Genomic DNA, 21,032 nt, shown 5'->3' on the forward strand with positions numbered 1-21,032 from the left:
GTGTATTTATGCTGACGCATGATATTTTTCTTCGCGCTGCGCGCGATTTACTGTCACATTTATTGAATTTAATATGGTGACTAACACCCTCGCAAAAACTGAAATAAAATATAAATAAAAACAACCTTCATTACTGGAATAAGCCTAATTGTAATCGCAATGATAGGAGAACGGTATATTCCTAGAGATCGTCAAGGCCTTTTAATTGCTTTATTCAAAGATAGTGATTCCAAAGGGAGGGGGGGTCGTTTGCCTTTATTCTGGGCTTTGCGAATATGTTGAACGTAATTTGCTTCCAAAATAGCCCGTGAGTAAGTCTGGGCAAAGGTGCTGACTTCTTTTAGTAATCAGCTCGTCAAATTTTGATCTGGGCCACGGAACATTTTCAAAATGGAGATGGAGTCGCGACCATAAAAGGTTGGAAACCACTGGATGTGGGTTGTTTATAAAGATCAGTGAAGCGCACCGGCGAAAGGCTGATAAACTATCTTATCGGTAGGACATGTAGCCTACATGACTTAACGATGTGCAATTACGCTCCCTGTATTTTCGAACTCATCATCCTCCACCCGCTAACTGTGATCATGTGCGCGGAGAGTAGCCTAGTATATATATATAGTAATATATATAGAACAACCAATATTATTGACAGAATTCATTGAAATAATTTAACGACGAGATGTATATAGAAACCAGATTCATAACAAACACTCCACCCCCCCCCCTCCGGAAGTTGCATCGATTACCCTATAGTGTGGACTCAAATTCATTGTTTATTTGGGCGGGAAGGGGCTGAAAACACGTGCTTTCGGTCCCGGTTACACAACACACAGCAACATATACTCCTGAACCGGATCCAGACCACCTCTGGTCTATGAGCAAATAGCTTTGCTAGTGTGACGTCATAACTCATTCTGAAATCCACTAGTGGGCGCTAAAGAGTGTCCGAAATTTGGGTTGCAGAAATATGGTAACCCTACTATAGCAGACCAGAGATGAGCATGGATTAGGATTAGGTTTTGAAAAAGGAAGTGTCTACTCGTCCGGACCCGGACGAATAAGGTTCCTCAGGCTATTCATCCGGCGTAAGCATGCCGCAACTGCAGAATGGGTGCCGGGATTTCCGGAACTGTGGGCCGTAACTGCGGCATGGATTCCGAGAGTAGGTTCGCCTCTTATGAAGACTTGAAAAGTGCTTTGGAGAAATACCAGAAAGAAAATTACGTCCAGCTCTACAAGAGAGATTCACGTACGCTCGATGCAGTAAGAAAGCGAACCACTCGGCGAAATTTCAATGATGCGCTCAAGTATGGCCAGATATCTTTTCACTGCATCCACGGCGGCCGCAGATTTCAGAGCTTATCTAAGGGTCTACGACCTAACCAACGGTAAGTAAGCGTTACGTATGATACGGAATTTCCACCGGGTCCACAACCACATGAACATGAAGAAGCAATGTTCCCCATGAGCATTTTGTAATCTTGGTATCGTGAAATTAGGGTTAAATTAGCCTCAGCCTAAACCCCAACCCATTCCTATGACACCCCACCACCTCATCTTACGACACCCTAATCCTAACCCACATGTGTGATACGTATGTGATACGTATGATACGGAATTTCCACCGGGTCCACAACCACATGAACATGAAGAAGCAATGTTTCCCATGAGCATTTTGTAGTCTTGGTATCGTGAAATTAGGGTTAAATTAGCCTCAGCCTAAACCCCAACCCATTCCTATGACACCCCACCACCTCATCTTACGACACCCTAATCCTAACCCACACGTGCTGACACCCAATCCCTAACCCCACACATGCAACCGCAACCCCTATCCTAACCCCGCACACGCAACTGCAACCACACCCCCACCACCTCACCCCACACATGCAACTGCAACCCCACCACCTCATCTTACGACACCCTAATCCTAACCCCACACATGCAACCTCATCTTACGACACCCTTCTAACCCCACACATGCAACCGCAACCCTGCCACCCCTATCCTAACCCCGCATACGCAACCCAACACATGCAAACCCCACACATGCAACTGTAACCCCACCACCTCATTTTACGCATACGCAACCCCACACGTGCAACCCTGCCACCCCTATCCTAACCCCGCATACGCAACCCCCACACATACAACTGTAACCCCATTTTACGCATACGCAACCCCACACATGCAACCTCATCTTACGACACCCTAATCCTAACCCACGCGTGCTGACCCCCCAATCCTAACCCCACACATGCAACTGAAACCCTACCACCTCATCTTACGCATACGCAACCCGACACATGCAACTGCAACCCCACCACTTCATCTTACGACACCCCTAACCCCACGCGTGCTGACACCCCAATCCTAACCCCACACATGCAACCCCGACACCCCAATCCTAACCCCACACATGCAACCACAATCCCACCACCCCAATCCTAACCCACCCGACCCTAATATCCCCCACCCCAACGCGAAAATCAATTTATTTTAACGTTTATAAATTCTCACATGTTCATAGGAAGCATTGGTTTCATGGAGACCACTTCCTGATGTGTGGAGAATAACGAAGAAGTGCCCCCTTTTTGGCTCGCTACTGGACTACGAGTAGTGGCACTGCCACACATGCTGTGCATTACGCTTGAAATACAGGGTAACGTATCACGATTTCATTGCAGCACTTTACGTAAAGAGTGCCAAGCTCATATCAGGTTTGGTACATCAGAGGATGGGCAGTATCTCATAGTGAAGAGTATTAATGAACAGCATAACCACGGGTTGAGCAAGGTAATATGCGATTATCACTATTGAATCAATAAATGACAACTAATGCATAATCACCGTTATATTTTTTCATTTTGATCTGATGATGATCTCATGCCTCTGTACCTGGGACCAATAACACTACAGCAGGTACTGCCTCTGTACCTGGGACCAGTAACACTACCGCAGGTACTGCCACTGTACCTGGGACTAATAACACTACAGCAGGTACGTCTATTGTGCACTCATTAACACTTGATATTTATTTAGGTATCCTCTCCGTTTCTGGTAGGTTGTGTTGATTCGAACAAAGATGGATCTCATGCCTCTGCGAAGGAAAAGACGTTGGTGATTGTTGAGACATCAGGTTAGTTAGCATTTACTTGAAATGTTATTCTAGTCTATTAGTTGCAGACAACACTACATCACCAAGTAATGTAGGCCTATCAGTCATTCATTCAATCAATCAACCATACATACACTATTCACAAGCAACATCTCAGGTTAATTAAGCTACCAGACATCATGTTATTAGGACTGCTTTCACAAAATATCAGTATCAATAAACTCCGATATTTGTTGCAATATGATTACAATAAAGAAATTATCTTAAATCACAGACCAGGTCACTATACTCACTGGATTTAGATGTATGTTGCAATTTCATGATGTTTGCATGTTTGTTTACCTTCAGATTGCGCTATAGCAGTGTCCGAAGTCTGTGATGCAGAAAATAGCACCCCAGCAGTGTCCGTAGACTGTAGCAAAATCACCATGACACCAGACAAGTTCACGGGTTGGTGTCAAATAAATCCAAACTTTATCTTGCTACACTATAGTAAAACTGATCTTGCTGTTTCAGATCTTTCCAACATTCATCTGCCATCAAAACTGAAAAAAAGAGGACGCCCAAAAGGCTTGGAACAAACTGTGGTTGGCCTTCCGAAGAAGAAGAAATGTGACACTCCAGTTCCATTTAAAAAAATACATCCTAAAGACAGAGACCGATGTAAGTTTATTTCATGCAGAACTTCAGCAAATTTCACTTCTGCCTTATTCACAGTGATGCTGTCATGGTTTGTATCACCATCTGACACTAATGAAGCAGTGTATGGAAAGAAATTGGGCAGTAAGTCTGTCACGTCTGACACTCGTCTCATCCCCAACAGCTGCCTTGATGAGACTGTGAATATACTCCACATCAAGAATTACTTCGCATATGATGGATGGGCTGCTGTGATGAAGGCATTCCAAAGTAAATATAGTCAGAAAGACTGGTACTGTGGAGTATGCGACCTTCAACTTACAAAGAGCAATTCAATTCGTTGCGACTCCTGTCTCAACCGGGATCATCTTCTATGTGCTGGACTAAACACTTACCCTAAACAAAACAAATGGTTCTGTGGCCGCTGCAAAAAATAACAGATGCCTCTGTTAGAAAAATATGTAGCGGCAACTTTGACATTGAAAGTAGGCTACTTAGTTTTCTTGATTGATGTTCCCAGTGAAAACACGCTAGCAATGCTTGAATATCTTGAAAGCAGCAAATTGTATGCACAGCATTTACTGTCACCTGCAATAAGGAATGTGCGGAAATGCCAGCATGCATACCAGATTAACACCCAATGATCATATAAACATTGAAGTTGTACACAAATATTTTTCGAACAGTTTGTCGTATGTGTTCGATGACTTTTTCATACCTGCTTAAGTTGTTCACTCCCTTGATACAGGACCCTCACCGAAGGGAAATATCTACTTGGGCCCATTTAATAGTTACCTAACCAAGAGATCTATCGACTGACCTATCATTTTGAATGGATTACCATCTGTGAACTGCTGTATGGCAGATTATTAAAAAAAATACCTCATTACCTCTTGTCACCGTAATAACACTCTTGCCATACCTAATTACCTCTGATAGTCCTATTAACACTCTTGACCTACCTGATTACCTCTGATAGTCGTATTAACACTGTTGCCCTACTTTGCCCAGACATTGCTTCATTCATTCATTCATTTGCTATCATTTAATTTTTCTTCATCTTTTCAGCTACAATTCGTTACAGACGGATGATGCAGAGACAATGTAGGCATATACTCGTTTCATGGGGTTTTTATCAGACCACTTGACTTCCAAGGCTGTATCGATCTCTCCTATCCGACACCAAATACTGGTATTTTTCTCCTATTAACACTGTTGCCCTACTTCGCCCAGACATTGCTTCATTCATTCATTTGCTATCATTTAATTTTTCTTCATCTTTTCAACTACGATTTGTTACAGTCAGATGATGCAGAGACAATGTAGGCATACTTGTTTCATGCGGGTTTTATCAGACCACTTGACTTCCATGGCTGTATCGATCTCTTCTATCCGACATCAAATACTGTGCATGCACATGTTTTCTGTATGATCATTGCTGCTGTCCATTTGTTCTGTATTTCTGTTGTATGAAAATAAAGACGCACAGTCTCTCTCAGTTGGTATTCCAATCATTACTGCGCAGCAACATCAAGTATGAGTACTCGTAGTACAGCAGAGGTGACAATTCCGTCTTAGCTGTGCAAGTTCACGTACAATTGGTTAGGTCAATGGCGCTTGCATGAGTTCAGAAATAGGTGGAGACAGCAAGAATTTCAGCGAATCGTTCGTGTTCTGACTGCATCCGGTTATTTAACGATAGCACTTTAAAGCTCTTCGTATGGCGCAAACATTCCCTCGGAGCTCCAATTATGAGCTTACAAATCACTATCCTACTTGTTCTTACTACATTAAGCGTAGGTAAACATCTCTTGTAAAGGTAAAGGTGGGCGTCAAGTTCTGGTACTTTCACCACAGCTATTTGCAATTATTAGTATGGCGTAAACTTTCCCTCGGAGCTATAATTATGAGCATACAAATCAGTAACAGTAACCATTGAAATCAGTAACCAGAAGGGCGAATAAATAATGTACAAAACCGAAGCCTGTCAAAAACGCATACAGTCTCCATAGTAACGGGCCTACGTCACACGGTGCCGGACGAATAGCCTGAGAAAATTATTCGTCCGGGTCCGGACGAGTAGCCGCTGCCTTTGAAAAAACAGGATTTGTGATATTTTGTCGGATTTGGATTGGATTTGGATTAGACATTTTTTTCAGAACGGATTAGGATTTGGATTGGATTTACCTATTTTTGGGGAGATTGAAATGTCGTGTGGCGGATGGCGACAAAATTTATTCAGATCAGTTATTAATGTAATAATGGTTACTATGTTATCTTGAATCAAGTGAATCGTTGGTTGTGAAAGAAAATTTTCGAATCACTCCATTGCATAAATTAGTATTTTTTCCGAATTTCCAGTTGGAATCGGATTAGGATTGGACATGGACTAGAATCTGAAAAAATTATGGATTAGGATTTGGATATGGATTTGAAGGTTCGGATTTGGATTGGATTAGGACATAGAAATTTCAAATCCGCTCGTCTCTGTAGCAGACTTGTACAAACCAGACATGGGGTAATCGCGGTAATCGTAATCGATTACGACGAATACAGCATTTTCAAGTAATCGTAATCGCAATCGTTCGAAAATATTCTAAAGTAATCGTAAATCGTCTACTTCCCATATCTAATCGATTTCTTTGTGAAAGAACGATTACTTCTTATTTTTACAAGGACTATGACATAAACTGAACATTCGTGAACAAGGAAGAGATATATCATGGTTTCTAAAAATGATAAGCCTGCATATCGGTCAATATATGGCCCATTTTTTCAACTTCATGATAGAAAATGGAGTCTACCCAAGCTATCTAAAAAAAGCCAGAGTAGTCCCTGTACACAAAGCTGGGGATAGAACTAATGTCACCAACTACCGTCCGATATCCGTTCTCCCATGCATCGGGATTGTATTCGAAAAGTTGCTCCTCTCCCGCCTGTCCTCATTCCTCGCCAAAATGTCTGTCATTTCCCCTCAACAATTTGGCTTCCGAAACAAACACCAACCGCTCATGCCGTCCTAACAGTGGCCGAACAGTACTATGATATCTCAGAGAAGCGAAATGTGGGATGTAGCATTTTTCTCGACCTAAAAAAAGCGTTTGACTGCGTAGATCATAAAATTCTCATCTCGAAATTGGCGCGTTACGGACTTCGGGGCCCACAACTTGAGCTCATGAAAAGCTACCTCACTGGACGCCAACAAATGGTTGCGATCTCAGACACCTTGTCTTCTCCTCACCCGGTGACCTGTGGTGTGTCCCAGGGCTCAGTACTTGGACCGGTCCTTTTCACCTTATATGTCAACGACATTTTTGAAACCTCCTCATTGAACACCACACTGTTCGCTGATGATACTCACCTCCTCTCTTCCGCATCTTCGACGGCAGAGCTAGATGCCCTGACTGGTGACCAAATGCCCAAAGTCCATGAGTGGACGGCCCAGAACAACCTTTGCATAAACGCCTCGAAATCGCAATTGCTGACAGTAAATTCAAAAAATAACCTAACCGTTAATATCGCTGGTCAGCCCGTTTCCAACACAGATAATGCCAAATATCTCGGAGTTTTACTGGACTCGAACATGTCCTGGAAGAGTCATATTCAGTCCCTAGAAACTAAATTATCACCGAAGTGCGGCCTGTTCTACAGCCTTGGGCGCTTCATGCCAGCATGGGTTCTTCTAATACTCTTTAAATCCTTAATCCAATCGAAGTTACATTATGGCATCCTCTGTTGGGGGGCTGCCAGTAAAACTGCACTCAAGCCACTGCAGAAACTACAGCATAAAGTACTCCGAATCATAGCTAGGGCCCCGAAGGGGCCTGGCTGCCCATCCAATAAGTCGCTGCTGAAGAGATTCGGCGTCCTAAACATAGAAGATATGCGGAAACTAGAAATCGCCAAGTTTATGTATCAGTTTCACTGCGGTCGTTGCCCCGAATATTTCAATGACTTCTTTACCTCTGAATCAAAAGCGCACAAGTACAACACACGCGCGTCCACGTCGTCCAAATATCATATGATCGACCGAAAAGATCATCGCTCCATCAAATATGCCGGACCTGATGTGTGGAACAGTATCCCGCCGGCCATCCGACAGTCGACGAGCATGTCCACATTCAAGTCGAAATACAAGCAATTACTACTAAATAAATACAATCCATCCTCAAGATTACCGGACCACGACTGACCTATCGATCTCGCTTCCCATGACATGCCGCCCTATTTCTTGTCGCATTCTTTTTCTATACTATCTTCTTTACTTTCATTCAGTGTGCATGCCTCCTCTTTACATCGCCTAGGCCAAGGTGGGTGTCAGATTCCATAGACTACTCCTTGTCGCTTCGACATCTTCCTGTCTTTTCATTGTATCGCATTTTTGTGGTGTATTGAACTGATAAAATTGCTAATAAACCAATGATGATGATGATGATAGTTAGTTAGTTAAAGCACCAACGTATGGATTTCAAACGCCACTGCTCATTTTTGCGTAAGGAGTTTTAGCCTTGCTCGTCATTGAGTAAGAGGTATCCGCACCGAGCGAGATAGTGTAATGGTTATGCGTCCGGCTTCTCGAGCGGTAGGTCGTGGGTTCGATCCCCGGCCGGGTCATACCAAAGACTCGAAAAATGGTATCCGCAGCTATCCTGCTAGGCGCTCAGCAATCACGGATAGCATGGAGGAGAAAAAAAAACGGGGGCGCAGACTAGATGACCTCATGGGGCCGTATCGCAACTCCATCGCCAAAGCATCTCGATGGTGCAGGCGAGAAAGAATATCATATCTCTCTCTCTCTCTCTCACATTCCACGTGTAGTAAATAGATATTCGATGTACATTGTAGCGTGACAGTAAGAACAGCCGCTATGCTGTATTTCAGGTTATCAATACACTCCAGACGCCACTACCTCGCTGCAGGATAACAATCACCACTCTTCCTAGTTTCAAATAGTAACTTATTGATGTTAGATTATGCTCAATTGCGATTTAGATTACTAACCGTAACCGACGGCTACCGTATGCTAGTCATTTACAGTTGAACGCAGTTTGACCGTTAATTGCTGGTTGGCGAGCAGTAGGCTATGCCTATGTATATGCACGTACATAAAAATACCCAACAAAGATTTGAAATTTTGAACTATGTACTGTACATAGAACACATACCTAAAGTTCCGGCCAAGGTCTTTGGTAGCACACTTCGTGGAGTCGGACGTTAGCCGAAACTGCATTTATGTCCTTTGGTGTGTTGTGGCGCGGTAATATGACCGGCACCGAAATGCCTATTCCTATAAATCATGCTTTTTCTTGAGTGGAGGGGTTTGCATTTCAAAATCAAGCTAGAGACATTAAATCGCGAAGCTCGAAGAAAATCTCCAAGCTGATATAATCTCACGAAAATTCTCTATAATTTTAGTGATTTATGATATACTTTTTACTCTCCTTCGAGCTCGCTTCCAACCCTATTGGGGGAGTTTGGGGTGCAACAGTTACGAACCAGGCAAGAATGCAAATCGTTGGGTGCGATAAATCGTCCCCTATAGAGTGGGGCAATGGGTACATTATGACGTAACAGGCAAATGACGTTTCATTTATAAAGAAAGTTGTTATCTCATTAGGCCTTTTCATTGGAATCCCTAATTCCCTCTATTGTCTTCCAATATATCTTATTCTAAGATTAGTTCTGAGAAGCAAAATTAATGTAATCGTGATTACTTCTCCAATGTAATCGTAATCGACACAATCGTAATCGTAATCGCGTGATTCAGAAGTAATCGTAATCGATTACATTCATGAAGTAATCACCCCATGTCTGGTACAAACTCAGGATTTTTAAAAAGCGCAACAAGAACTAGATCTACCAACTTTTCAAAACCCGCAACTAGAACTAAACTAGCGATGTAGCGAACTACTCAATTTTCAAAATCTGCAACTAGAACTACTCACTTCTCAAAGCCCGCATCGAGAACTAAAACTAGAACTAAAAGTAATTACACAGCAGAATATAGTGCAAACTAAATTTTCAAATTCATGAACCTATCATTGAAAGCATTTGCTTATTTTGAGACCTAGATCTATCAAGGGGGTGGCAGAATCAGACAGAATTAAAAAATATTGGACGAGCAAAACACTTTCGAAAATACTATACTCGTAATTTTGTTCATCCCTATGACTAGTAGGGCTGTTCAAAAACAATTTTTTCTCTCAAATTTTACTCATGGCTACGTGATAAAATCTTTATGTTGGCTAAAACAACGCTGCACACCAAATTTGGCCCAATTCCAACCGGTAGAAGCGAGATTCATGCAGTGGAAAGTTTTGAATTGGTCATTTAAAAAATAAAAATTCAAATTTTTTTCAGCCGGTCAGAATTGAGCCGACTTTGGTATGCATCGTCTCTACTGACAGCATAACAATTTTATGCGTCAGTCTAGTCCAGGGGTGGGCAAACTGCGGCTCGCTATGGCCGCATGCGGCTCTTTCAGCCTTTGATTGCGGCTTTTTAGAATGATTGCACAATGCACATGCGATTTGCCATTTTGCTAGAGAGATTCGTATTTTTGAATTTTCATGTTGTGGCTCTTTAAAAGCTGAGATTTTTAATATGCAGCTCGCGCATGAAGCAAGTCCGGCCATCCCTGACCTATTCTATGCCAACAGAAAGAAAACGTGTCTCATTAAAAAATCGCACTCTGACTTGTTTTGTTCTCTCCGTGCCTGTCCTTTAGTTTTCTCGTTTTCCGAATTTTGTATTCTACCCTGTGTGACGTCATAATTAGCGATGCTCAATGTTGTTGAACATCGTTATTTTAATTCTCGCATTATTGCAAACGTTATCCCCTGCTGATAGTGCTTGATAAATAAATATGAATATATTATTCAAATGTATACGCGTATAGTGCATAGATAACTAACTTTCGCCTGTCGAACGCGGGAAATTTGAATAGGTCGCCATATTTTAAAACTCCAAGCAAATGCTGCTCATACAAACGCAATAGATGACGTATAACCTCAAGACTCAGCCGCTGTTCAGCGCAGTCGTGAAAGAAAATTATTGGTTTGAATATCGAATATTTTTAATCCATTCCCCTATTCAAATATGACAACATAATTTATATAACGAGAAATCATAAATAACGTTATGTGCAATCCAGCGGAAGCGAAGTAATCTCATATGCGAGCGACGTCATTATCCAGAGTGTCACGGAGGACTGGACGGGCTGCCTCCGCTTCACATCCTCCAGCGATTCAACACTGCAAACAAAAGAACAAAGGAAATTATGTCAATATATTTGTGAGGGTAAATATAAGCCGTCCAGTTATAGCAGTAAGTTGTTCATATCGCGGCTGTGGGATCAAGTTGCTTATTTTGCGAAAATTGAGCTTTCATTTTCTTTCTTTGAAAAAGAAACGGTCATAATAAGCTACTTTGATTCCTCAGCGACGACATATATAGGCCTGCTATCTATATAATTGTTTCCTCCGAAATTGAAATAGCTACATGACAGCTGAAATATGACATAACAGCGTTTTGCCGACAATTCTTAATTGACATTTGGTTAGAAGAGTGGTTGCAGAATGCAGCTCCACGCTTTTGAAGAATATCGAGTCGGTGCAGAACTACTCAACGCGGGTAACGAACCCCATTCTTTTCCCGCTACTGTCAGCCTATCCTCGTACATATAAACGCCGTAAGGAGCATAGTTTTGGTAGTATTGTCTTGGCGAGGTTGGGCCGCGCGGCCTGCCTCCATATGACGGGAGTACCTGAAATCAAAGAGAGCACGGACTGTTAAACTTCATCACACCCAAGTTACAAGAATATCCATTTCTGGCTTCTGGGCCAGGAGTGATTTTCCGAGGGCTATGACGCCGTTCAGGTTATAGGTAAACCGATGCTAAACACGATCGTACAACAACATCAGGCTAATGCTAGCTCCTAAACACGATCAGCTTGCGACGAGAGGAAAATTAATTCACAGCGACCTTGAACGAAAGCTACTGTCGCCCTGTTTGCTAAATATAAAAATAAAATCAGAATGATCCAAGCGAGCATGAGTTCTCGTGTTTTTGCGTTGATTTTTGGGTAGTTGCAGTGCTATGATCAGACTCTAATTCATATTTTCGTATTCAGCGCGACAGCTATTGCCTACGTCGCGTAGGCTTGTGGGCGCCTGATGTGAAAGACTAGCCCACTCCAATTCGTTTCCTGCCTTTTTATGATTACGCAATGCGGTGAAAGGAAAATAATGAGCAGTGAGCGGCTGTTCCACAACGGCCATAGATGTATGCGTTGTGAGGGGGACTCTTACCTTTGCTTCATGATGGTGAAATCTCGATCCGGGTTGTCTTTCCAGGCCTGAGACATTTTGGATTAGCAGCGCGACAACAGACGTTTGCGATATTTCTTTGCAACCATCATGACCTGTTTTCTGTTGAACACCGACTCGAGCGGCTCGACGACGTCGCTCTGGCTCCGACCATTCAACGCTCACCGCGAAAAGCACTTGAGCAATCATTGACGCGCAGTAAAGCGCGGAGTTACCGGCGGCCGTCTCCTGTGACGTGAACAAAGATGCAATGGTAGAGGAGCGCACGTCACACTCACCTCTCTCGCAGCGTTCAACACGCAAATATCAGAACGAGCTTATGTACAGGAGAGACGTTTGATAGTGCGAGTAATCTCATAGCACTGCTTGCTTGTTGCCTTATCGTTACATTTCACTCAAAAGAAATTAAAAATCGCCATCCTCGTGTTGCTTTACTATAGGAGACCTTTGGAGCGTGGGTCTGACTGGAGCTTTAATCGTTGTAGGTTTGTTACCTTCAGTTGACATTAACCGAAGTTGGCTGAGCTCGTTCAATCACAGAAAAGTTGCTGTTTAGGAAAAGCGAGTTTTGTTACTGAATCGGATCATCGTTTCTAAACTATCAATGTGATCGTTGTAGGGTTCAGTACCAGATGTGATTCTCAAATTATGAAAAGCGGTCCTGGCCAATGGCCTCGGCCTGCATCCACTCAAACAAGTCATTCACTGAGTGAGTCAGTCTCAGGGTTTGGCGGCGGTCAAGCCACGTTGATTTGCAGTAACTGCGGATCATTATAATATTAGCCTAACGTTTTGCGCGTAGGCCTACATCAGGTTTTCGCTCTTTTAACAGTTCGACATTTGTTTTTGTGACTACGCCTGGGGTTCTTCACCAGGGATAGGAAGCGGTAAATCAGGGGTTGAGATATGCATTGTGAATAAATTATGCCCATACGCTATAGGGAGCCCAACTTTGGAAAAATGTGGACAGATCAATACCAATCAGCCACGGTAATTTTGGGCAAGGTTTTATTGCCGCCGATTTCTTAATTTGGCACCGCACTTTGTATGCTGGTGAAAACTTCGGTCGCACACCCGCACAACCCCAGGCAAAAGCATTAGCGATAATCGCAATAGGCTTACCATTTTGAAATCGGGAAAGGAATCCTGTTTCACCAAATCAGAAAAGTTATTTGATCAAGAGTGAAAACAGCCGCTATTGCTAAAAAAAGGTCAACACTTTCCTTGTACTCAGGAATGACCTGGTCGAACGTCCTACGTAGTGTCATTTGAGCCGATTTATCAGTCGAACCTGTCCATTATTTTAGCTGTAGGACTGCAAAGGAGGACGAATTGCCAAAAAGGAGGACGTATGGTAACCCTACGCAAGATATATACACCTGATACAGTTAGATTTATTTCTGTAAACCAGGCATATTAAAAAAGTAACGGTTTCTTGCCTCCACCTCTAGCCTACCTGTGTTTCACCCGCAGAGGTGGGCCGTGCTATAAGTCGGCAGTTACGGAAAATAATGAACAATATCGGCCTGGTGTAAATGACCATAGTAGTCGACAAACACCATGAATACCACAAAAACAAAAAAGTACCTGTATGAATTATTCGAAGCACCTTAAAATAGCATCCTCATTTACAAGTATTTTTTCAATAAAAAAACACCAGGTTTGCCGAATTTCGAAAGAAGACACACTAGGTCAAGTCAAAATACACTATAGACTAGTGTAAAAACACTAGGTGTGACCCCACTGACCACAAACAACAACAACGCAGGCTATGTAAGTATAGTTATCACATACCGCAATTAAGGGTTATAGGTATTGCAGTTGAGCACAGCATAAAGGCCACAAACAACGACAATGCAGCTTATGGAAGTAACTAGCACATACCACAATTTAACGTAGCTATGGATGGAAAATATACATAACAGCTACCTAAGGGTAGGATTACCGTATTTTGGAAATCTGAAAGAGGACACTTTTCCAGAATTTTCAGACTTCCAAAACCGGAGGAGAATTCTCAAAAAACGGTAAATTTTTACCAGTTGACTAAAAAAAAAGAAAAAAAAAAGTCAATTTCCCGCCCAGCTCCCAAAATACCCGCCTGAGCGTCACTTCGGTGATGATTTACGGCACATCAGTCGCATTTTGCTATAAATATGACCTAGATTCTCAAAAAGAGGACGAAAGGGTGGTGTGCTCTGACACTGTTAATATTTGGGTTTTCGGAATCAGTGTGACGATAGCATTTGATTGATACCAGTTATTATGAATTCCGAGCTATTTATGATGAATTGCATTGTCGCAGGTGAGGCACGACGCGCCCGTGCCTCACATCTTTCACGCTGCATTTTTAAATAATAATTATGCAAATTGATGATGTTGGGTGAAAAAAATGTTCAAATTTAGTTATTTATGAGAATCGATGTTAAATATCAATAATTATCGACTCATGGAGGGTTTTCACAATTTTCTCTTACTCACCCTGACGACCGGTGAGGCACTGCCTCATTGGACCGCACGTCACTGATGTACATTACAGAACTATGCACATCCGAATTTTCTATGGTACAAGAAATTTAGCAAATATTACATACGCGACCCATACTTTAAGAACCAGTCACGAACCACTGGTCTGATATCTCTACAATGAACTAAAGCGATCCGTTTTCCTCGCTCATGAGATATTCTCAAGCGCCCTCAGTAACACACAAACACGCACATTCTGAACCACATTTTGTTCATCGAAGACAGAAGATACGCCCGACCAATCACAGCTACACCACAACCACAGCTACAGAACTTTTATGAAATCACAGAGAACGGAACTACAGTAAACAAGAAACACGCTTTGGTGTGAAGACAACGATGTTGTGCGTATAGAAGGCGATTTCAGCTTCATACTGAAACCACGCTAGTTTGAGGGAATGTCAGATTGGACAAATAGAAAATTTTCCCAAATTGGACTCGAATTATAGCTCGGAAATTGAATCGCATTCCAAATTAGAGAGAAATGCAACAAAATCAGAGCTGATTGTCATAAGCACAAGAATTGTACACCAAGCTTATCTTCCGTAGCATTTTCAGAAAAACCAGAAATGAGATCAGGATTAAAATTAACAATTCTAACAATAACAAAATCAGAGCATTGTCATTTCGCTCCAATTAGTCTAATTAGCTAAAATTTTCTAGCTGTCCAAGTCCGGTTGTAACATCTCGGAACAAAAACAAGTTGAAATATCACAAAAACGACAGTTTTACAGAATAAAAAGTCTATATATCTACGCATTTGCACCAAAAACGATTCGATATTGCAAATTGGCCCAAAATATCACAAAAAATCTGCGACGATGCTGAATCATCCTCGTCCAGGTAAACGGACTCTTGCTTGTCAGCGATGATTGTTTTGGATTTTCCGCCCGGCCACTTTGTATCCGATCAGGAACATGACGGCGTAGAAAATATCGCTGGCCATCCCGGACTTGAATTTATGCGACACCACTTCGTCAACATCTTGTTCTGGGCAATAAATAGGGAAGAATTACAAATGGCACTAAAACTAGGGCTAAGCAAAATAGAGTAGACGAGGGGTTCAGTTCTGAATGAAGTATTAGGCTACAAGTTGAGTACTAGATCATCTCGGATTAGGACGTCACTACCGTATGAATGATGTGGGAAGTTTAAGTTTATATCCTAGCAGTGGTATCAAAGTAGCTTATGTCCATTTTACATATTTTGAGAAACTCAACTTAACGTCAAGTTTTAACCTTCTTTCAACCATATATTGGCCCCGATTAACTTTGATACACCCGAGACAGACATGACCAAAATAAATTCAAAACCTTTCGAAAAGTTGATTTGTTTCAAGTTTCGAAAAGGGACCTTCAAAATTTGGAAACTGGCTACTTTGACACCACGGCGACAATATACGACCACATAGAATATAATATCATTTCTACGGTGTAAAATTGCATGGAAACTATAATTCTCATCCAAAAATTAAATCTTAATGGCAAAATGCGTATAATTTCAATTATCGAAAAAATGATCTCTCATCAATCGACTCCAACCATAAAAATTAAATCTGTTTGGATTCTTGAGTCGTTCATGCCATCACAGCGGTATGAATGGTGCGTTAAGTTCAAATATATACCTTCTATGCGACCACAATAAACATAATGCCAATTCTACATCAAAGACTATTGATATTTTTCAACTATACTTATTTCATTGCACTTTGTGACAATGCTGTTGGTTGATCATGACTTCACAGATATGTCAGTACTAGACTCGAATCATTATAACAAATATTGCAATCATTGCGCCCGACGCTAGCTAGAAATCCACAATTATCCAGCTGCTCACTATACTGTTCCATCTGAAAAACATCCTCAACCGAGTTGCATTTCTTGATGGTGTTCAACGGAATGAAATTCTGATAACCGCTGAATTTCAGGTTGACTCCGTCCAGAGTGACTTGCAAAAGTGCAGACTCGCCGCTTTTCATGTCTTGAACAGGGAACTCGCCTCCTAATCTCGGCTCTGTGCACAAAACAATAGTTCATTCCCGATTGATTCACTGATACTCCCTCCTCAGACGAGCAAAGATTGGGTATTTTCAAATCTAAATCTGTGCAGGATTTGACATTCGAATTGTTGTAGTTCTAGTCGCGAGTTTTGAAAAGTGGATACTTCTGGTTGTAATTCTAGTTGTGGATATTGAAAAGTGAGTAGTTGTAGTTATAGTCGTGAATATTTCGAAGCGAGCGGTCCCAGTTCTAGTTTCAAGTTTTATAAAGTGAGTAGTTGTAGTTCTAGTTGGGAGTTTACTACTACTACTACTACTAATTGTAATTTCTAATCTCGAAAAGTAAGTAGCTCTAGTCCTAGTTCAAGATTTGACATTCAAACCCATAATTACTTCGGTCTCGTGTTTAAATTCAAGTAAAATTGATAATGGCTAGATATTTCATTAACAATCACAGCTTCGAAATGACTGTAAATAACAATTTTGATCTCATCTATGATACCAAAGCCCGAGACCAACATGAATTTGCATGTTAAAAAACAGATTCGACGATTTTATTTGGAGCGGATTTACAATTGCCGTGAAGATGATTTGGACATAAAATTTGTGACGCTTTTCGTTTTTTCAACAAATTACAGCGATCACTGGACAAAATTAATTCTGAACTTGGATTTAACATTTTTGACACTTTTTCTGTTATCACAAGACTTTCAAACAAATTTCAGCCGTTATTAGATTCACGATACTCGGATTTAGGAACGAGACATAATTTTTTGAAATCTGCTCATCTCTGTCTCGATACTCACGTCTGGCGGCCATCGATTCATTGATGCAACGGTATAGTTCGCGACACTGAATAGAAAATGGCAGTTTTCAGAAATAATCACTTTTCTATTGGCCTTGAAAATTGATTTCACAAATCTAGAATGATTATTTTTTGAATCACAAAATAAAAATTACATCAAATCAAGGATGGAGGAGATTGTTATGCAACAAACAACTCACCGAGACTGCGTTCTCAAACCTCGAAATTTAAGAAGGTATAAACACAATATAATAAAGGTATAACAAACAGTGCAATAGACCTGTAGATAGTGCCAATATAGTTAGTTGACCGTCAACCAACTACTGTTTTTTTTAGTAACGGTAGTTCTACATCTAGTTGTGAGTTTTGAAAAGTGAGTAATTCTAGTTCTAATTGAAAGTTTTGAAAAGTGAGTAGTTCTAGTTCTAGTTGCGAGTTTTGAAAAGTGAGTAATTATAGTTCTAGTTGTAGTTTTGAAGAATGGTCATAAGGGGTTTTCAAAAATGATTTTTTTCTCAAATCGTACTGGCTACTTGATAAAAGTGTTAGGTTACCTAATTTAAGTCTACACACAAAATTTGGTTCAATTTCAGCCAGTAGTCGCATTGCTACAGAAGAAAGTTTCTATTTATTATTTAAAAAATAAATATTAAAAATTTCAAAATTTTCTGTTTACCCCATGAAAGTGTTAGGTTGTCTATAGAAACGATGCTCACCAAATTTGGTTCGATTCCAACCATTGGAAGCGGAGTTATTGCCGTCAAAAAATTTGGATTTTAATAAAATAGTATTTACGGTGCGCACCACTATAATAAATGATTAAAGAATTGGCCACCGTAAATACTATTTTATTGATAATCCAAAATTTGAACACCCCTAATGGTCATCTCTTGTCTTAGTTGCAGTCGCGAGTTTTGAAAAGCGAGCGGTTCCAGTTCTAGTTGCGCATTTTGAAATGTGAGTTCTAGTTCGAGTTGTTGGTCTTGAAATATCGGTAGTTCTAGTTCTAGTGAGTAGTTGTAGTTGTAGTTGTAGTTGTAATTGTGCATTTTGAAAATCCAGCCGATTGCACAAATCAGAGTATAAAACCCATATAAACAGAGCTCCACAAAACTCTACAACCCAACACACCTTTGTCGTGTAGAACTGTTCCAGTGCCGTGGACTGCGGACCCACGCGACGCCACAGACAGAGAACCTGAGTCTTTGGACAGAACGTGATGTTGATAATCTTCTCGTACCACCAACGTTGGGCAATCTGACCGCTGCCAGTACGCAGGATGATCGCGTTGTCGCACACCTAACACAAAACCACAGTTGGAAAACCATAAAATTTCTAAATTAGATCAGAATTAGAGTTAATGAATTTGCAAGAACTCGGAAATTGAATTTAATTCCTAATTGAAAAGAAATACAACTAAAAATCAAGTTCATCTAACACGAAATCAGTGTTCCTTGTCATAAGCATGAGAACGGCAAATGCCTGAACATCAAGCTTGGCTCGTTTTGCGCTATACAGTTCTCTTATAGCAACTTCAAGAAAACCAGAACTATATAATAAAAATTAATCAAAAATGAACGAAAAAATTCCCAAATTATACTGTCAACACCATGAAATTGTCGAGATATCCACGAGAACGATGTAAAACAAATCTAACGCAATTCCAACCCGTAGAAGCAAAGTCAGTTCAGTTTTTCATTCATCATTCTGGGATTATCCAACGTCACTGCTATTTTTGTGAATCCAAATTTTCAAGTGCAGCAACTTAGCTTCTACCGGTTGGAAATGAGCAAACTTGTTTACGCGTCGTTGTTTTAGAAAATGTAACAATTTTATCGGGTTAACAGTAGGATTTGAAATTTTTGAAAATTTTATTAAATAAATTCAAAATTTTCAATATTATAAGCGTTCACATCTACCAGTGGAAATCGAGCCAAATTTGGTGCGCAGCATTTTTTTAGGCAACCTAACAATGTAATCAGTGAATCCCCGGAATCCCAAAAAAAGTTATATTAGAACAGCCCCACTGAGCAGCTCCGCAAACTACTAATTTTTCAAAATCCATCGTGCCAAATGTAACAAAATAGGCCAGAGTTGCCGAAAAATCTGTTTATCGGAAGTAGAATTAGTCTAAAAACATGTGTGATCAGCACAGGTAGCTCAAACCTATTCCAGCACTTGGGAAAAGTACTTTCTTACTGGAAATCACGCATTGCGCCTCCTTTGATAGCAGTTCACCACACAAACAACGCCCCTACCTCCATGAAAAGCAAAGTCGCCTGGTTGTCCGTCCCGAAATGTACCACAAACGACTGCTTCTTGATGTGTCGGCTTCTGCACGGCTTCAGATCGACGCAAACCGCACTCAGCTCCGGAATTTGCTCCAAGAGAGAATTGATCTCGCCGCTGTGAGCCAGACCGACGTGAGATTTGCCAAGGAGTCGCCGAATCTGAATTCAGGAACAAAGTGATGTCGGTTCATTCATAATACCAAGTCTATATCTCTTTAGATAGCTTCCTAATTACACTAATTTGAACAAAATCCGGATGTTTATAATTTTAATCTAATTTGTGTGATGTTTCTTTGATCTCATTTTCATTCTAATCTAATTTTTTTTTTCTGAAAATGCTACAGGAGGACTGTATCGTATGAAACGAGTCAAGCTTGCTGTGCGGATATTTGTTGTTCTCGTGCTTGTGATAATAAACTATGATTTGATACGAAGAGAGCTTAATTATGTTGGATTTCTTTCTAATGAGGAATTGAATTCAATTTCCAAGTTTTTGCGAATTCAGTATTTCTAATTCTAATCTAATTTACGAAGTGTTTTATCATCTAACTTTAATCCTAATCTAATTTCTGGTTTCCTGAAAATACTATAAGCGAACTGTATGATGCAAAACGAACCAAGCTTGCCGTAGCCTGTACTGTAGAGACATTTGCCATTCTAGTGCTTACGAGTTTTAAACTCTGATTTGATATGAACGGAACTTGATCTTTGTGGTGTTTTCTTTCTAATTCTGGATGTAATTTAATTCCAAGTTTTTGCGAATTCAGTAATTTCAATTCTAATCAAATTTGGAAAAGTCATAAATTTCCTAGTTGTCAAACTCTACACTTCGAAAGAAATATCTGTATCGGCAAGAGGGAAGAAGATATCGGTAATTTTCATGGATTCTTGGATTTGCTTTGGCTAGAAAACTGAAAACTGATAATCAGAAAGTAGTTTTGCTGAAAACTGTCAATCGGAAGTAGACTCACCTTCTTCTTGATCTCTACTTTCGGAACCTTCATGGTGATCATGCACGCCATCATGTTGTAGAGCATCGTCGACAGCAGTTGGTCTTCCTCTTCCTCCAAACGTCGGCGTTCATGGGGAACCAACGAACGGTACCTGAGAATGTTCAGGCGAAACACTTTTCGCATACAGCTCGCACCAGTGATTATATCACTTCCAAACGTACTGGAACGGCTTGATTTTAGGCAAAGTTACTTTTTTACACTATAATTCTGTAAAGTAGAAAGTAGCTTATACCACTTTTATGAGGACGGAGTGAAATTGCTCCTGTATCACGATAACTAAATCTATTTGTGGCATATTTGATCAATTTGAGGTTGT

At 40.8% G+C, this 21,032-nt stretch overlaps 3 protein-coding genes and 2 long non-coding RNA genes across 12 annotated transcripts in view; 2 read left to right on the top strand and 3 right to left on the bottom strand.

Annotated features, from left to right (window-relative positions):
- The first annotated feature begins 1,015 nt into the window (after positions 1-1,015).
- LOC145437785 (uncharacterized) lies at positions 1,016-5,255 on the top strand. 5 transcript variants are annotated; one of them, XM_080315087.1, is made up of 6 exons: positions 1,016-1,388; positions 2,688-2,796; positions 2,920-2,961; positions 3,043-3,139; positions 3,467-4,027; positions 4,826-5,255. In XM_080315087.1, exons 1-6 carry the CDS (start codon positions 1,108-1,110, stop codon positions 4,903-4,905), a joined length of 1,170 nt encoding a protein of 389 aa, XP_080171213.1. In that variant the 5' UTR covers positions 1,016-1,107; the 3' UTR covers positions 4,906-5,255. The 5 variants fall into 5 exon arrangements, with proteins under 5 accessions (XP_080171213.1, XP_080171209.1, XP_080171210.1 ...); XM_080315086.1 differs by having other exon boundaries at positions 1,045-1,388; positions 3,467-3,568; positions 3,635-5,255; XM_080315085.1 differs by having other exon boundaries at positions 1,051-1,388; positions 3,467-3,781; positions 3,836-5,255.
- LOC145437788 (uncharacterized) lies at positions 2,891-3,602 on the bottom strand. The gene is made up of 2 exons (XR_013914736.1): positions 3,461-3,602; positions 2,891-3,100 (listed from the first exon to the last, which is right to left on the bottom strand). It is a non-coding gene; the product is annotated as an uncharacterized LOC145437788 (long non-coding RNA).
- A 5,552-nt stretch (positions 5,256-10,807) lies between the features above and the next one.
- LOC145437825 (uncharacterized) lies at positions 10,808-12,274 on the bottom strand. Of its 2 annotated transcripts, XM_080315125.1 has the most exons (3): positions 12,068-12,274; positions 11,399-11,522; positions 10,808-11,010 (listed from the first exon to the last, which is right to left on the bottom strand). In XM_080315125.1, exons 1-3 carry the CDS (start codon positions 12,272-12,274, stop codon positions 10,988-10,990), a joined length of 354 nt encoding a protein of 117 aa, XP_080171251.1. In that variant the 3' UTR covers positions 10,808-10,987. The 2 variants fall into 2 exon arrangements, with proteins under 2 accessions (XP_080171251.1, XP_080171252.1); XM_080315126.1 differs by lacking the exon at positions 11,399-11,522 and having other exon boundaries at positions 12,068-12,207.
- Positions 10,920-12,508, top strand: LOC145437826 (uncharacterized). The gene is made up of 2 exons (XR_013914746.1): positions 10,920-11,056; positions 12,113-12,508. It is a non-coding gene; the product is annotated as an uncharacterized LOC145437826 (long non-coding RNA).
- Positions 12,509-14,802: 2,294 nt separating this feature from the next.
- LOC145437819 (MAP kinase-activating death domain protein-like) overlaps positions 14,803-21,032 on the bottom strand; it is a 29,776-nt gene continuing 23,546 nt past the window's right edge. For all 3 annotated transcript variants that reach the window (XM_080315115.1, XM_080315118.1, XM_080315117.1), the window contains 6 exons: positions 20,675-20,807; positions 19,671-19,862; positions 18,544-18,711; positions 17,414-17,459; positions 16,445-16,621; positions 14,803-15,598 (listed from right to left, as the gene is read on the bottom strand). In XM_080315115.1, coding sequence (XP_080171241.1) covers positions 15,471-15,598; positions 16,445-16,621; positions 17,414-17,459; positions 18,544-18,711; positions 19,671-19,862; positions 20,675-20,807 — 844 coding nt within the window. In that variant the 3' untranslated portion in view covers positions 14,803-15,470. The remainder of the gene's footprint in view (positions 15,599-16,444; positions 16,622-17,413; positions 17,460-18,543; positions 18,712-19,670; positions 19,863-20,674; positions 20,808-21,032) is intronic.

This window comes from Botryllus schlosseri, chromosome 4 (genome assembly GCF_051294905.1).
Source record: "Botryllus schlosseri isolate E-star chromosome 4, Bs_hap1, whole genome shotgun sequence".
NCBI classification, from domain to species: Eukaryota; Metazoa; Chordata; class Ascidiacea; order Stolidobranchia; family Styelidae; genus Botryllus; species Botryllus schlosseri.